At 42.2% G+C, this 13,804-nt stretch overlaps 6 protein-coding genes and 1 pseudogene across 10 annotated transcripts in view; 1 reads left to right on the top strand and 6 right to left on the bottom strand.

The window, feature by feature from the left end:
* LOC145699176 (small ribosomal subunit protein eS12-like) overlaps window positions 1-266 on the top strand; it is a 129,364-nt gene extending 129,098 nt beyond the window's left edge. The window contains exon 5 of the mRNA XM_081776437.1: window positions 257-266. The gene's annotated coding sequence lies outside the window, so the exon portion shown is untranslated. The remainder of the gene's footprint in view (window positions 1-256) is intronic.
* LOC145699168 (uncharacterized) lies at window positions 7-1,407 on the bottom strand. The gene is made up of 4 exons (XM_081776427.1): window positions 1,252-1,407; window positions 980-1,199; window positions 732-933; window positions 7-620 (listed from the first exon to the last, which is right to left on the bottom strand). Exons 1-4 carry the CDS (start codon window positions 1,405-1,407, stop codon window positions 536-538), a joined length of 663 nt encoding a protein of 220 aa, XP_081632553.1. The 3' UTR covers window positions 7-535.
* Window positions 1,408-1,437: 30 nt separating this feature from the next.
* On the bottom strand, window positions 1,438-4,435 carry LOC145699164 (alpha-centractin-like). 2 transcript variants are annotated; one of them, XM_081776421.1, is made up of 9 exons: window positions 4,362-4,435; window positions 4,029-4,159; window positions 3,937-3,982; window positions 2,862-2,980; window positions 2,593-2,815; window positions 2,480-2,549; window positions 2,302-2,439; window positions 2,133-2,258; window positions 1,438-2,088 (listed from the first exon to the last, which is right to left on the bottom strand). In XM_081776421.1, exons 1-9 carry the CDS (start codon window positions 4,425-4,427, stop codon window positions 1,883-1,885), a joined length of 1,125 nt encoding a protein of 374 aa, XP_081632547.1. In that variant the 5' UTR covers window positions 4,428-4,435; the 3' UTR covers window positions 1,438-1,882. The 2 variants fall into 2 exon arrangements, with proteins under 2 accessions (XP_081632547.1, XP_081632546.1); XM_081776420.1 differs by having other exon boundaries at window positions 2,862-2,989; window positions 3,946-3,982.
* A 572-nt stretch (window positions 4,436-5,007) lies between these two features.
* On the bottom strand, window positions 5,008-7,672 carry LOC145699158 (pre-mRNA 3' end processing protein pfs-2-like). Of its 2 annotated transcripts, none has more exons than XM_081776414.1 (9): window positions 7,463-7,672; window positions 7,248-7,390; window positions 6,250-6,975; window positions 6,011-6,133; window positions 5,862-5,970; window positions 5,747-5,811; window positions 5,468-5,697; window positions 5,297-5,426; window positions 5,008-5,202 (listed from the first exon to the last, which is right to left on the bottom strand). In XM_081776414.1, the coding sequence occupies exons 1-9, from the start codon at window positions 7,638-7,640 to the stop codon at window positions 5,113-5,115; spliced, it is 1,794 nt and encodes a 597-aa protein (XP_081632540.1). In that variant the 5' UTR covers window positions 7,641-7,672; the 3' UTR covers window positions 5,008-5,112. The 2 variants fall into 2 exon arrangements, with proteins under 2 accessions (XP_081632540.1, XP_081632541.1); XM_081776415.1 differs by having other exon boundaries at window positions 5,297-5,420.
* Window positions 7,673-8,167, bottom strand: LOC145699181 (transcription initiation factor IIA subunit 2 pseudogene; annotated as a pseudogene).
* On the bottom strand, window positions 8,165-9,359 carry LOC145699165 (uncharacterized). Its single transcript, XM_081776422.1, has 5 exons — window positions 9,250-9,359; window positions 9,076-9,204; window positions 8,693-8,900; window positions 8,359-8,647; window positions 8,165-8,306 (listed from the first exon to the last, which is right to left on the bottom strand). Exons 1-5 carry the CDS (start codon window positions 9,344-9,346, stop codon window positions 8,190-8,192), a joined length of 840 nt encoding a protein of 279 aa, XP_081632548.1. The 5' UTR covers window positions 9,347-9,359; the 3' UTR covers window positions 8,165-8,189.
* A 33-nt stretch (window positions 9,360-9,392) lies between these two features.
* On the bottom strand, window positions 9,393-13,395 carry LOC145699152 (anillin-like). 3 transcript variants are annotated; one of them, XM_081776405.1, is made up of 14 exons: window positions 13,174-13,395; window positions 12,949-13,107; window positions 12,583-12,801; window positions 12,440-12,496; window positions 11,982-12,276; window positions 11,827-11,934; window positions 11,579-11,778; window positions 11,278-11,537; window positions 10,950-11,234; window positions 10,752-10,905; window positions 10,485-10,641; window positions 10,285-10,426; window positions 9,709-9,918; window positions 9,393-9,642 (listed from the first exon to the last, which is right to left on the bottom strand). In XM_081776405.1, the coding sequence occupies exons 1-14, from the start codon at window positions 13,318-13,320 to the stop codon at window positions 9,576-9,578; spliced, it is 2,460 nt and encodes an 819-aa protein (XP_081632531.1). In that variant the 5' UTR covers window positions 13,321-13,395; the 3' UTR covers window positions 9,393-9,575. The 3 variants fall into 3 exon arrangements, with proteins under 3 accessions (XP_081632531.1, XP_081632532.1, XP_081632533.1); XM_081776406.1 differs by having other exon boundaries at window positions 11,827-11,904; XM_081776407.1 differs by lacking the exon at window positions 12,440-12,496 and having other exon boundaries at window positions 13,174-13,394.
* Window positions 13,396-13,804: the final 409 nt, after the last annotated feature.

Genomic DNA, 13,804 nt, shown 5'->3' with positions numbered 1-13,804 from the left:
AAAGGGATTCATCAGTTGAGTGAGGAATTTGAAGAAATCCAAGCAGATGGGATGAGAGTTACAGAAGAGCGATCAAAAGTGGCTTTCATATGAAGCGCTTTATGTGCCCCAAGTTGTGAGGCAGGAAGTGTCTCCTCGCAAAACGGACATTTTGCTATTTTTATTCTGAGAGAGGATATAATTTTAGATATGATCAGCGGTCGGAGGTAATTTTTACGTCGATTTCATCAATAATAATTAATTATATTTTAGAAAGTCTGTTCAACAGACTGTGATGAACAAATTCTCTTAGAGATTCTCTTAGGTATAATTGTATAGCAATTGTCTGAGAGGAAAATTCTCATCCAGAAAGAAACTGTAAATATAAATTTTTATCCATATTCTTGATTTTACTCTTGGTTTTCCACCTTCTGCGGTCTGTTCTTGAAAAGTAAGACTTGCACCTAATCCAATCCAGAACTGTTTTTCGAAATGATGATAGTTTTTTAAATGGTCGACAAGTATTTTCCTCGTTGATGCCGAGAAAAAGCAAAATTTACAGATAAAGGGCGTCCCGTCTTTCGGTACCAGCTTGAGCGCGGTTAAATGAGGTTGAGATAGGCTCTTGTCGTCTTTTGTTTCTAAACTTCGGTTGGATTTTTATTTGTCAGCGGCTTTTACTATGATCTTTAGCAAGGCTGACTACTTTTACTCTTGTAAGCAGAATCTAAGCTTTAGCTTGTTATAACAACCCGGTCCTATCAAGGCTCTTTGCGATAACATCTTGAACAGTGTGCGACTCGGTGTGAGGTTGAAATTTGGACTCTTTGATGAAGCGCTTCAAACAAATGGGACAGGAAAACATTCGACCTGAACCTCGGGCCATCTTCCCTACTTCTTCGATGCTTTTGGCAAGAAGAGAGTGCATGTTTTTAATGTGTTCTTCTAGCTCAACTTGAAAATCACAGTCATAGCGAATAGCAAAAAGAGCTATTTTTACCAGTACTGAACGCTTGAAAGTGACAGAGTGTGCAGAAAACTCGCTGGAATCGAGTTTGGACGGTTGGATGAACTGGCTCCTCTTCTCTTACTCGTTTCTCTGGGCTTGGAATGCCTTCCTTTTGAGTACATTCGATTTGAACCTCTTTGTCTGGATGTAGGCTTCGGAAATGCAAGATACCGTCGGAGCTGGATCCAAGAGGAACATTGCAGATCTTGCACTACAGAAAACAGTCAATTTTCTCTTCCGGAAAATATAGAAGTAGATCTCACCTCGTATTGAAGCTCTGACTGGGGGGAAAAGCTCCTAATAGGCGCACAATCCCTCCTCCGTTTTTTGGTTGGCGAGGTGGTGTTAGATTTTACAAAATTTTGTTTCGGCAAGATACGAATTGGAATCAGCGTTTCATTCCCCATTTTGATTTCCATCTGAGAGGTTCAAAACAGTAAGTTACTAGCTCATGAATGAATTTCAACTCGTTTACATGCGATAATGAACAAAACAGAAATATTTGAATCTTGGTCAGTTGTTTAGTTATTTTTGCTTTGGTTTTTGATAAGTTTGAACTTGTTATGTAAAGTAAATGGAATAAAAACGGATAACGAGGGGACAGCTGGACCACTTTTCAAGAGAGAAACGTTGATTTTTTTTCAAGTTTTACCACGAATGTACATTGAATGAAATTTTATTATGAAGAAATTCAGGAATTCTCTTTTCTAAAAAATATCTTTTTCGAATGAAAATTTGGAACGGCGCTAGATCTTGATAGAAATTGCAGAGATTGTAGACCGAGCCGTTTTACAAGTACTTTGTTGTTACTAAAATAAAAGGGAGTGGCGAGGACTGGGAGTTCAGTGAAATGTGACTGTAAGTGTGAATGTGTAAAACGCTAATACAAAGTGTTTATAAAGTTTTTCTGTGAAGAGCTCGGGCGCCTTCACTTTCCCACTCTTTCTTGGTCACCCAAATTCTTTTGAAGTTGTCCAGCGATGCTAGAATCGAGCCACCAATCCAAGTCGCGTAAAGTCGCTCTTGAGGAGCCGAGATTCGGATTTTCGTGTCCTTTGGCGATGGTCGCCGTAATTCCGAAAGAAGCCGATCGCCAAGTCCTACTCAAACATCACGAAAGAGATTCTTTGCACCTAAAACGTACCTCTGAATAAAGTCGAACCACCGGATAGAACAATATTTTGGTAAAGGGTTTTTCTGAGATCAAGGTCAGACTTTCTGATAGAGTTGTATAACAAATCATGAACTCCAAGTTCTTCCGAGCCAATCACTAGAATTTCGAGTAAAAAACGCGGAAAGAAAGCCAGATTTACATTCTGGATTGAAGAGAATCTCTGGTGCCTTAAATTTCGAGCTGCCGATTTGAATTTTTTCGCCGTCTGGAAGTTGATATTCGCGATTTTGATCCTCAGTTTCTTCTTTTCCCAGCAGAGAAATAACACATGCTTTTTCTAATAAAAACATAATACAAAGCTGATTCAGTTATAAAACCTTTGATCTGACGAACAACTTCCATTTCTGACGATGTAATGAATTTATGGCCTTCTTTCCTCAATAAAAGCTAGAAATAAACCTCAAAAAAGAAGAAAAAAAAGTTGGATTACCTGCAAATGACGAGTGATATCGCGACCGGCAATGTCGCTTCTAGTGATTGAGTGCTTGAGAGCGAATCCTTCATAAATTGGCACAGAATGAGAAACACCATCTCCGATGTCGAGGACGACACCAGTCGTTCGTCCGGAAGAGTAAAGTGATAGAACTGCTTGTACTGAAACGTAGAGAGCGGGGACGTTGAATGATTCGAAGAAGATCTCAGCCATTTTTTCCCTGAAAGATTTCATTTTGAAGCAAGAACAGCAGAAATCGTTTTTGCCTGTTTTTGTAAGGATTAAGAGGCGCCTCTGTTAGTAAAACAGGATGCTCTTCTTTAAACGTAGCGAGCTGCCCCTTGCCATAAATGTGTTGCCAAATGCGCTCCATATCTCCCCAATCGGTGATGATTAGGCTTACCGGACTAAATTTCGACCCTTATTTCTAGCTGAGTTGGGTGGTCATATGACACAGTTTTAGAAAGCTTACCTTCTGGGCTTTCATTTGGGCACAAATTCAAGAGGTCTAGGTCATGCCCGCAAGGCAATTCATGGGACCTGAAGTCCCAAAATAGGTATAACAATCCTTCAAACTATTTTTTCGATGGCCGTCCGGGCTCGAGAGTAGTCAGGAGTCATATATTTAGAAAGCTCAGGCTCTGAGCTTTCAGTAGAGCTCAAGAAATCTTAGTGCCAAGAGGTTTGATTCCACCTGGAGGCGCTAGAAGTTGGCGGTAAAAATCCGGAAATGCCGGAAAACTGGGTTTTTGAGTTCTAAACTCTACAATTATATGTATAAAACATATATAAACAATTATTAACACATTAAAAATTTTAACCGAGGTCAAACCGGGTGGTCAACCGGTTGGTTCATAGTGGGCCATATTTCCATGTTTTTGAAGGTTTCTAGAGTTGAACCGCCCGGTTCGACCGCGGTTCAACTTTTTAATGCATTAATTATTGTTTATAAATGTTTATACATATAATTGTAGAGTTTAGAACTCGAAAACCGAGTTTTCCGGCATTTCCGGATTTTTACCGCCAACTTCTAGCGCCTCCAGGTGGACACAAACCACTTGGCACTAAGATTTCTTTAGCTCTACTGAAAGCTCAGAGCCTGAGCTTTCTAAATATATGACTCTTGACTACTCTCAAGCCCGGACCGCCATCGAAAAATAGTTTGAAGGATTTTTGTACCTATTTTGGGACTTCAGGTCCCATAAATTGCCTTGCGGGCATGACCCAGACCCCTTGAATTTGTGCCCAAATGAAAGCCCAGAAGCTAGGATTTCTAAAACTGTGTCATATGACCACCCAACTCAGCTAGAAATATGGGTCGAAATTTAGTCCGGTAAGCCTAGTGATGATCCCATGTTCCATTGGATATTTAATAGCCATCAGCCCTCTGAATCACCTGATCAGCCAAAAATCTCCTTCGGCGGAGATGCTACCTGTGATCCTCGGCGGTTGAGCCGATAAAATTGTCACCCTCGATTGCGCCCTGCATGATTCGCGTGTGTTTCGGGCGAGCGACGTAATTTCGGAAGTTACATTTTGGCACCTCGTCTCCGGCAAATCCAGCCTAAGAATTTACGTTGAAGGAAATAACCTTTTTCTATTCCAGGGTGGATTCGTCGAGTTTAGACTAGAACAGTGACATAAATCTGTGCGTCGATTGCTACGGTCCCTTTGACTCATTTTTAACCGTGGTAAAGAACGTAACCGTAGCAATTGACGCAAACCCCCAAAACCGTAGAAAATGACGCGCACTCGACAAAAAATACCTTGATCATTCCAGAGCCATTATCAATAACAATCGGCTGATTTGCTATGACGCTATACGAATCCATTCTAGCTGACAATGTTCAACTGATGAATTAACCTCCAATGAAACCGCCAAACCCGAAATTCACCCCCCGCCGCCAAATGTGCCATATATGGCACATTGCAGTGTATTCTATGTGCCAAATATGGCACATGTGTCGAAAAGCCGGCTGTAGATGTAGAAAAAATAAAATTTTATGCCAACATTACAAATGTAAGACATTTGACATTATATGACATCAAATGACATCTTATTGATCTCGGCAATGTTAATGTTCCTCTTATAAGGGAGAATTTCTTACAATGCATTTTCGGCGAAAAAAAGTCCCACCGCCGCCAAATGTGCCATATTTGGCACATCGCAATACATTCTTGTGCCATATATGGCACACGAGTAGCGAAGCTAAATTCGCTATTCTGACGAATTTGTAGCGAAGCTAACCAAACCAAAGGTCTACCACGTGAAAGTTGAGCGAAAAGTAGGGGTATAAAGGGGGGTCGGCGAAACTTCTACTCCAAGTTAAAAATAAGTTACAGGCGTTTTTAAATCTCGGTGCCATATATGGCACACTTGGCGGCGTAAGGTTAACAACAAAACTTATAACTTGAGAAAATGGTTTAATTTTCAGGGCAGTTTTAAATTCTTTAAAATGACAGGTACAAAAAAATTAATTTTCACAGGAATCAGCTTCAACATGATCAGGTACAATTCTATCTTCCATCCCACTGGACATAATTTGATCCTTGCTGAGGGATATTTCTTCTATCGTGGCCTCTATCGTGATGCTCTCGTTTAACAAACTATCCTTGGTTTTTCAAAGTGCAAGTGGACAAACTGAATCAAAATTTAGACAGAAAATGATCAGTTTAAAGAAATCATTTTGAATAACCGTGCCTGATGGTGATTATGATGACCTCCTCTGAAGCCACCTCTTCCTCGTCCTCCATGATTATATCCACCTCTATGGCCTTGCATGTGAGGATTGTACGGATGAAGCTCCTGTCGAAATCTTTGCTGACTAAAACTAAACTTTACACACTCTGCAACATTTGCTTTTTATCTTACCTCCCGCCATTGAAACCTCCAGAATGACCTGGATTGTTCTTTTCTGGAATGTTTCCTTCTCCTTCCCTGTTGCTGTCCCATGCATTCGCGAATTCCTTTGGCACTGGTTTAGCAAATGCTTTCTTCTTTTCGAAGCTGGGCAATTCTTCTTGTGGAACGGGTGTGTTGTGAAGAGTTAATCCGGTTCTAAAGGTTTGTTCGCTATTATTGTAATACTCGTTTGCCATCGACTAAAATAGATAAAATTAGATCAAAATAGAAAAAACGGAAGTTTTTAACCTGGAAGACATTCGGAGGTGCCCCATCTTCAAATCCATCAAGACCGGGTATTTCTATCTCTTCTTCTATAAAAAGAAAAGAAATTAAAGAAATAGAAACACGTCAATAGAATTACCTATCTCTGTCTCATCTTCTAGTCCGGATTCTAGTCGAACTTGTTTACTGATTTCTGCGAGCATTTCTGTCTCATTCTTTGGGTAGTCCTTCGCGACTAGTTCCGTTGTCTAAAAAATCATTTGTACTGAATCATGGTAAAGAAAATACCTGTTGGCGAGACCAGAATTTCGTAGAATGATCATTCGAAGCAGTAGCAAGAACGTGACCAAGCGGGTGCCAAGCCATTGTCCAGATCAAAGACTCGTGGCCGCCATCAACTTGGCCAACCGGCTGAAAACATGTTAAAAACATGATAAAACTCGATCAAATCAATTCAAATTATTTCTTATCCGAGTTCAACCGAAATAACACGATATCAATTCTGACTGCTATGAAAGGGCAATAACCTGATCTTCGCCGATCATCCAATAAATAATTGATCCTTCTGAACCACCGGTCGCCAGTAGGCCCTCATGTTGTGTATGCCAAGCAAGCGAGGATGCTTCTTTTCTGTGCCCTCTCAACACTTGATAATGTGTCTTCAGATTTCGAATGTCAAAAACTTTTACAAGATGATCTCTAGCTGCGCTCGCCAACCAATGTCCATTTCTATTCCACTGGATGTCCATGACAGTTCCTTTGTGACAGTGAAGAGTTGTGATTGATTTGCCCGCTTTTGGATCCCAAAGCTTTATCGGCGTTTGCAAGTCTTTCGATCCTGATGCAATTAGGCCTTTGTGCGGATGCCAGTCGACCTTTTTCACGTCTGAGCCGTGGCCTCGTAGAATTTTTTCTTCAGTGTGATGATAAAAGTCCCATATTCTGACGGTTCCATCGTCTGAGCAACTTGCGAATTTGACGTCTGTTGGCGAAAAGGAGATCCCGCGGCAGGGTTGATCCTTGTGCGCTTGGAACATGCAGCAGTTGTTCATATTCTGCTGCCAGTACTTGATGTATCCTTGATGATCGCCTGTAGCTAGCCAGATCCCGTCGTTTGACCAGCACATTGCGCGGACGGGCTGATCATGCGCCTGCAAAATCGTTTCGAAATTGAATGCCATTCCATTCCACAACGTAAACTCGCCACTAGCCGCACCAGTGACCAAACGCCGGCCATCTGGAGTCCACACAATCTAAAACGTCACGATCATATTCTCCTCTATTAATCCCTCCAACTGCTGTATAAATTATACGATATAAATAACGAGTAACGACTGAATCTACATAATCTTTACATTTATCGAAAAAGCGAGTTTAATCTGTATTAAAACATAATATTCTCCTCGAGAATCTTATCATTCTAATTGCAGCATAATCATTAAACATTACTAGCATATGTTTAGTTGTCAATTAATGCCTTAATCGTAGTATATTCTAATTAAAGTCTGACGAAACACAAGAAAACCTGATAGACGGGACATTTCTGTTTATTGGTAGCAGTCCGGACAAATCTTGTTGTCACACTATTGGCAGGTAAATAAGGCAGTGAGCCAGGAGTTTCCGCTTTAAGAATTGAGCTTGTAAGTGGCTGAAAACCGGTACGGTCCTGTTCTCGGATCAGCAAGCGCTGATGAATTCATTTCAGAAAAAATTTACGACTTTGTTAGATGATCCCTTCCTTGAGTGGCCTCTTGAATCTCCGTGACATCATAGTATTAACGCAGGCACCGGTCCAATCAATAACCTTTCGCCCTTGTTGCTTTTTTTCGCCATCTTGATTTTTCATAAAATTCGGGCGAAACACATACGGCTGAAATTGCCGACTCGGGTCGAAGTGGTGACCCCGATTGTTCTGCATTATCTAAATGAGTCTGCTTGAATACAGATGAATAAACTGATAAGTGCCCTTCTGTTGGCAGGAAAAGACAAGCGAGAAGCGAAAAGAGTGCGCTTCAAGATAGGTTGTTTTCAATAATCGTCAACTGATTGGCGGTTGTTGACCGTGTTTCCTTTGCCATCGCAGGCGACCACTTTTACTTTTGGCACATTGATGCAGTCGATCACTTCTCGGAACTCGGCGTCTTCGATCACGAAAGTCCAGACATTGTCACAGAAGCGATACGTATTGAGTTTGCCCTTGAAAGTGATTCGGTTGCGCACTTTGTTCGCCAGGGCGTAGTTAATTGCTTTGTCGAATTCTTCGAGAACCTTCATCCGGAGACTGTGGGAGATTGCGCCCTGCTGCTGCAACTCGTCGAGAGAATCAATGAGCGTAGTTCCTAGCGTAGTGTTCCGATAGAGCTGATAATTCATGCTCATCTTTAATACGTAGCTTATCTCGATTCCGATGAGAATCTAAATTTATGAAGAACGAACGAGGGATAATAATAATCGTTTCGGGATTATTCTAAAATTTCAGTACAGAGACAGAATAACGCCCTTTTCTTCTTTTTCGTTTCGTTCCTTTTGCCTCCTGGTGCATACAAATCTTGTCGATCTTTTCTAGTTCCTCCAATAAATCAAGCTACAAGAAAGTAGTTAAAACATCATTGAAATAGACAGCTGTCAAAGCTAACCTTGTCCTGAACCACAGATAGAGCCTCCATAAGCATCTTTGCATTATCCTCGTCCGAATACGTGCTTGGGTGAGCATCAATCACCGCTCCAACCCATCGCGATATTTGATTTATTCCCGCCTTTTCTTGATCTGGTTTTATAGGACAGAGTCGAATTTTCGCCGTCAAAAAGTCCAAAAGAGCAACTGCTTTGGTCGTGTCGAGAGCTTTCAGCGCTCCGACAAGATAGTTGTGGGAGAATTCGCGTTTGAGAAGGAAATCGAGCTCCCGGATTGAATCTGCATCATTTCTTTGACGATGAATGAGAATAAATGTTTTATTTCAAGTTTCTTACGATTCCGATTTAGCGGCTTTTTCTATGGCCGCAGCTATTGACCAAACCAACACGCGTTCCGGGAAACACGGGTCCTTGGCGGCTGTAACAATATCAATTGCTGCCCGTTGATTGGCGACATCGAGCATGCCGACAACATGGGGACCAGAGCATCCAAGCGATAACAGGTCAATGATAATACTCTCCGGCCAGCTACCCTCACTGCTCTCTACATTGATAGAAGTTAAAAGAGGCTGAATGCGTCCTTCTTTGTTAGCTTTTTATCATGTTGATTTTGATTAAAACAAGTGGATCATTGCTTTCTACAGGAAAACTCATTTTTATTCGAAAAGTGAACATCTGTAGGGGACCATTTAAAACAAGATAATTTCAAAGAAACTCACCTCGGACACATGAGTTGAGAAATTTCATCGTAGCTGGTGAATGAACAAGAGTCGTCAAGTCAGAGGACTCTTTTAGCTTCTGCCAGATTATATTTTTCTCCTCTACGGTTTCCGCTGATATGAGCTTTTCTAAAAACTCATGTTAACAGTTCTTTCTCTAATAGGATTTTGAACCTATGCTGCCCAAATCGACTCCATTCTGTCTTTTTCCATTTTTCTCAAAGTGCTCTAGTGGCGGACTTCTCGATCTGATTTGCGACAATAACGACATTCGATACTATTCTTCGAAGAATATTTTTGAATACTAATTCTCTTCATTGAACGTTTATAGGGCAGTTAAGTGAAGGGATTCCACGCGAGGAATGTGAAAGAGTCAAAAAAGGCAGGTACAGATTGTGTGAACGCCAGTTTTTATATAATTTAGATAGGCTTAAGGTGAGATGTGAATGTAGTGAAGTAGCTACGTAGTTTATGAAGCAAGTAGTGAAGTAATTGCAATTTTAGCAATTGTCGTCAACAGGTGGCGACATGGTGAAATCCCAGACGCGAAGTTCTTGAAGAACAGTTCTAAAGAAATTATGAATGATTCAAGATCACTTGATGGTGATGAAAAAATGAAAGAAAGAGACTCACCCCAGAGCTTCGCACCATTTCGTCATCTCCTCCGAGGCATCGGCAGAAATCTGATAGCGTACGAACTTGTTGTGATCGTAGCTGAGCGACAGTCCTTCCATATGATTCGCCTGCTCGTTCTTGGGCGGCGCGCGGCCATACAGCTCGAAAGTGTTTGGACGACGGCCACGCTTGTCGGCCCCGACCGAGCGATTGAGCAGATATCGCAGGCTAAATGATATTTTAAAAGCGGCGTAAATAAGTTCCCCAGCGGAAGTTCGTCATTCCTCACATTTCCGCGGCGGGAAATCAACTGATATCCGACGCGGATCGCGATATTTTACCGCTTCTCATTAGATTTCCGGAGGTTACAAAAAATTCAACTGTCAGTTAGTGGAATCCATGTGTCGGAAATTCGATTTCCGACTGTGGAAATCTTTTCCCCATGGTGGTATAAGATTGCGTTAGGGAAGTATAAGAATTGACTCAAGATTAACTCTGAGAATTTTCAAGAATAGAAGGAAAATGTCGGCGGTAATCCGCACACTGTCTAAGCATTTAAACTTTTAAATGACCTCGTTTTGAACCGGCACTAACCTTATTCGACCTTCAGCGGGCTCAGTCTCGGCATGTTCTGGATATCGCCAGAACTCGATTGAGTCACCTCTCAATCTCGCCCAGTAACGAATCCAGTTACCGTAAGTCGTGCATCCTGTATTTCCAGCTCCCTTTGTTTTCACTTTACCAGGGATAAACTTCTAAGTTTTGAACGAAACAGAGAAGTAAATCCCACGTGCCTGTAAGAAAAGACGAGTATTCCATGGAATTGGTAAACGCCGCCTTTATGTTTGAGGTAACCGTGGCGCTGAAAATAGAAGTCATGACGCTCTTCTCAAGCTTGAACGAGGTGATGTTCTGTACATCGCCGATGCGCAGCGTTTTTCGTCCAATAAGCTGAAGTAAAATTTGAAAATCGAATAAATTATCGATGATTAGAGACGATAGAGGAGAATATATTTCTCGTCTAGTTTGAACTGGTATTTGCCAGCTTCCAATTATTCTACCTCGAATCTGGAGCTACTGTCTTCCGGACAAGTGGCCGACGAGCCACTTCCGTTACTGTGATGATTCTTTCGCAGACTTTTCCGACTGAACAGTGATCGACTGAAGAGCCCACCAGATGCTTGTTTCTCCTTCTTTTCTCCAGCGATATTTAGACTAATCAATTTCAGGTAAAATGGACATGATTTCTGTCTGACTACCTAAATATAGAAATGGAAAGCTCAAAGTCCGGCGCGACATTACGTAGAATCCGTTTGCCTTTACTTCCTTCGACGAGCAGGCGGACTTCTCCCTGGACATCCATGCGGCTCATTTCCGTCGCGAAGAATTCCTCGCCGACGGTGATCAGGCCGATCACCCAGGTGTTTCGAAAGTGCTCCGAGTTCGCGATCACCGACTTATTAGCTTTCACCCACAGGTCGGAGATGCGAATCGATCCTTTCGAATAAGGGTCGAGGACTCGTTTCATCGAATTCGCGATGGCACTAGAATAAGCTTAATGACCTTCACCAAAGCGTCTCTTTTTACCGTAATCCTTTATATTTCTCCGTAGCACACAAGAGGGTCTTTTCCGCTTCGGCCTCCACATCCGCCGGGACAGTCTTGCTCATGATCAGCTTATGCGCCTTGATCGCCTGTCGTTTTTGCTGCTCAAGAAGCGCAATTTCATTCTCCAAGTCTTTCCTCTTCTCGTCTCGCTTTAAAGTTCCGATGGCGGTCGAATTCTTCAACGTCATCTGATTCTGCCAGTTGAAAACCGTCTCCCGCGTGGGCTTATCTTTTATGCGCTAGAAAAAACGGTCAATGAGAGAAGTGAAAAGGGTAGTACCTGTGATGCTCGATAGTCATCAATCGTCAGCTTCCTGTTCTGCGGAGAAGTGAGCGCGATTGATATGTCATCGATAGATCCTCTTGATTTCAGATGGCCGGAATGCTGCTTTACGAACTTCTCCCGCGAGTTTTGATAGTCCTCGGCTTCTACGGAGCGCTTCTGGCTCTTAGGAGTTAGGAGGTTGTTCTCCGCATCCACTGGAATTGCTGTTAATCATGGTTTGCCTAAGAATTAGTAGTACGTGCCTGGTACTTCGCGAAATTGCCTTTCGAATTTCGGTGTGCTAGGAGAATCAATCGAGTTTGAATCAGCTGTTTCAAAATCTTGAATCGTGTTATTCAGATAATTCAGCGCTAAGTTAGTCAAATAAATGATTCGATAAGTGGGCTTCCTTTTTTACCTGCCATGGCATCTTCCGACACATCATTCGGTTGGAGAACGGAGGATATGGCGCTGGAAGAATCATCGCCTCGCTCGTCCAGACTGAAGGGAATCGGCGCTGGTTCTTGAGGAGGAGGGGTTGAGCTTGGAGACGGCTGGGATTCCGGTTCAGAAGCGTTGGGTTTGCTAGGCAAGAGTTTTGGCTGCGAAACAGGTTTAATAAGCTTGGCAGTTTGAACAGTCGGAGTTGTCTGGCGCGGAGGAACAATCGGAGCGGGCATTATCGGCGCTTCTTCCAAGTCGAAGTTTTTGAACTTTAAAAAAGAATTGAGTTAGGACAAACAATCAGACTTGAGGCCAATAAATCAACAATTAGGTTGATAACGACAAACAAAATTATGTTAAACATGCGTTTCGAGTTTGCTGATTCCAAAACTAGACATGCAAGGAAAAGGGATATCTTGGAAACACGCTTACGTTTGGCGATGAGACAACAGCTGGGAGAAAATTCTCCTTTTCTGGAATAGGACTTTCCTGAATAAGTGAAAAGATAAAGGACATGCGATGATAAGTGATAAAATAAATGATGAATGATAAAGTATTGAATGAGTGGTTGTTACCAGTTTGGAGACGTGGCCCTTTTGGGAGAGTTCTTTCAAATCGAACTCCTTTTTCGCCGTTCTCTTCACGAAAGGCGTTTCTTTTGCGTCCGGCTTTCCAGATCTACGCAGGGCGCGTTCGACCTGTTCTTTCGCAGAGAGGACTTCGAATTTCTTGCGCACGGCCGAAGGAGCAGATATTTCGGACGATTCTTGTTCTTTTTCTTTCTGTAGTCGTTCCTAAATTCCGAATTTTAAACAGCTTCTCCGAGTAAAATGAAGAAAAAGTCGCGAAAAAGTTTGACTAGAGATAGGCGTGGCACCTCCTTCCTCTGGGCTCAGCAACTTGTGTCCAAATCAAGAACTGGAAGTTCTGTCTAACTCTACCTTTGCAATTTGCGTGGCTTCAACCAGCTCCCTGTCCCAAATCTCTCTCTGTTTTGCCATTTCCTTCCATCGCTCCTTCCTGGCCGTTTCGGGCGCAGCTGGCGGATCGCTCGATTCGCTCGCGGAATTTGAAATTTCTGTTTCTCCATTATCCGGCCCCTTAATTTCCGTCAATATTTCAAAAACACTCGTCCATCTGTCCAACTCGAGATGATCCTCTCTTACCGCGAAATTCTTGTCGATTAAAACTTTTCTCCTCGATTCGGCGGCCTTTTCGATGGCTGTGATTGGATCAACTTCTCTGGCGGCGATTTTCTCGTCCCTCTTCTCTTTCATCAGACGAATACTTCTCAAAAGATCCGATTCCGCCATTTTTTCAGATTATGGACAAAGGAATGAAATCGGAGCGATAAAGAAGAAATCGAAAAGATGAAATTCTCGAGCGCAGGAACCAATCAACGATCGAGACTGAGCTCGGCGCGACTTTTGTATCAAAATCTCGAAAAAGTCGGATTCTCGAGTCGAAAATAACGCTCGTAAAACGGTTGAATTCTTGATTCCCTTCATTATTCTCATTTTTACAAGATATGGCAACATTTATTTTTTTTTGTCTCAAAACGACAAAAATGTTGAATTTTTTGCGACATTTTTTGCTGTAATCTGATTTTTGACAAAATTTTTGTCGATTCGAGACAGCCCCCTTCTACTCTTTGTTGGTTGTTTTTAGGAGACTTTATTTTCAAGACAGTTTTATTCACAAGAAGCGCAGAATTGAATTTATTCTGACTCAGCTTCGTAGTCAGACGTAGACTTCCTCGCCCTTGAATCGTCGCGTGTCTGATCCCTGAATAAGTCG

Source organism: Oikopleura dioica, chromosome 2 (genome assembly GCF_907165135.1).
Source record: "Oikopleura dioica chromosome 2, OKI2018_I68_1.0, whole genome shotgun sequence".
In the NCBI taxonomy this organism is placed as follows: domain Eukaryota; kingdom Metazoa; phylum Chordata; class Appendicularia; order Copelata; family Oikopleuridae; genus Oikopleura; species Oikopleura dioica.
Note: the sequence above shows the minus strand (reverse complement) of the source record. Positions and strands in the feature narration are given on the sequence as shown.

What these genes read in the sequence shown, in the direction of transcription:
- LOC145699168 (XM_081776427.1), bottom strand. Translation starts at nt 1,407, where the DNA reads ATGGAAATCAAAATGGGGAATGAAACGCTGATTCCAATTCGTATCTTG. An exon ending in CTTTCAAGCGTTCAGTACTG is followed by an intron (nt 934 to 979) that starts GTAAAAATAGCT and finishes GTGATTTTCAAG; the next exon opens with TTGAGCTAGAAGAACACATT. An exon ending in AAGAGCCTTGATAGGACCGG is followed by an intron (nt 621 to 731) that starts GTTGTTATAACA and finishes ACCGAAGTTTAG; the next exon opens with AAACAAAAGACGACAAGAGC.
- LOC145699164 (XM_081776421.1), bottom strand. Translation starts at nt 4,427, where the DNA reads ATGGATTCGTATAGCGTCATAGCAAATCAGCCGATTGTTATTGATAAT. An exon ending in CTTAATCCTTACAAAAACAG is followed by an intron (nt 2,816 to 2,861) that starts GCAAAAACGATT and finishes GAAATCTTTCAG; the next exon opens with GGAAAAAATGGCTGAGATCT. An exon ending in TGGTTCGACTTTATTCAGAG is followed by an intron (nt 2,089 to 2,132) that starts GTACGTTTTAGG and finishes ATGTTTGAGTAG; the next exon opens with GACTTGGCGATCGGCTTCTT.
- LOC145699158 (XM_081776414.1), bottom strand. Translation starts at nt 7,640, where the DNA reads ATGCAGAACAATCGGGGTCACCACTTCGACCCGAGTCGGCAATTTCAG. An exon ending in GAGATTCAAGAGGCCACTCA is followed by an intron (nt 7,391 to 7,462) that starts AGGAAGGGATCA and finishes TGATCCGAGAAC; the next exon opens with AGGACCGTACCGGTTTTCAG. An exon ending in AGAAATGTCCCGTCTATCAG is followed by an intron (nt 6,976 to 7,247) that starts GTTTTCTTGTGT and finishes GTGACGTTTTAG; the next exon opens with ATTGTGTGGACTCCAGATGG.
- LOC145699165 (XM_081776422.1), bottom strand. Translation starts at nt 9,346, where the DNA reads ATGTCGTTATTGTCGCAAATCAGATCGAGAAGTCCGCCACTAGAGCAC. An exon ending in AGTCGATTTGGGCAGCATAG is followed by an intron (nt 9,205 to 9,249) that starts GTTCAAAATCCT and finishes ATGAGTTTTTAG; the next exon opens with AAAAGCTCATATCAGCGGAA. An exon ending in TCTCAACTCATGTGTCCGAG is followed by an intron (nt 8,901 to 9,075) that starts GTGAGTTTCTTT and finishes CTATCAATGTAG; the next exon opens with AGAGCAGTGAGGGTAGCTGG.
- LOC145699152 (XM_081776405.1), bottom strand. Translation starts at nt 13,320, where the DNA reads ATGGCGGAATCGGATCTTTTGAGAAGTATTCGTCTGATGAAAGAGAAG. An exon ending in CTGTTGTCTCATCGCCAAAC is followed by an intron (nt 12,277 to 12,439) that starts GTAAGCGTGTTT and finishes TCTTTTTTAAAG; the next exon opens with TTCAAAAACTTCGACTTGGA. An exon ending in GCAATTTCGCGAAGTACCAG is followed by an intron (nt 11,779 to 11,826) that starts GCACGTACTACT and finishes CAGCAATTCCAG; the next exon opens with TGGATGCGGAGAACAACCTC.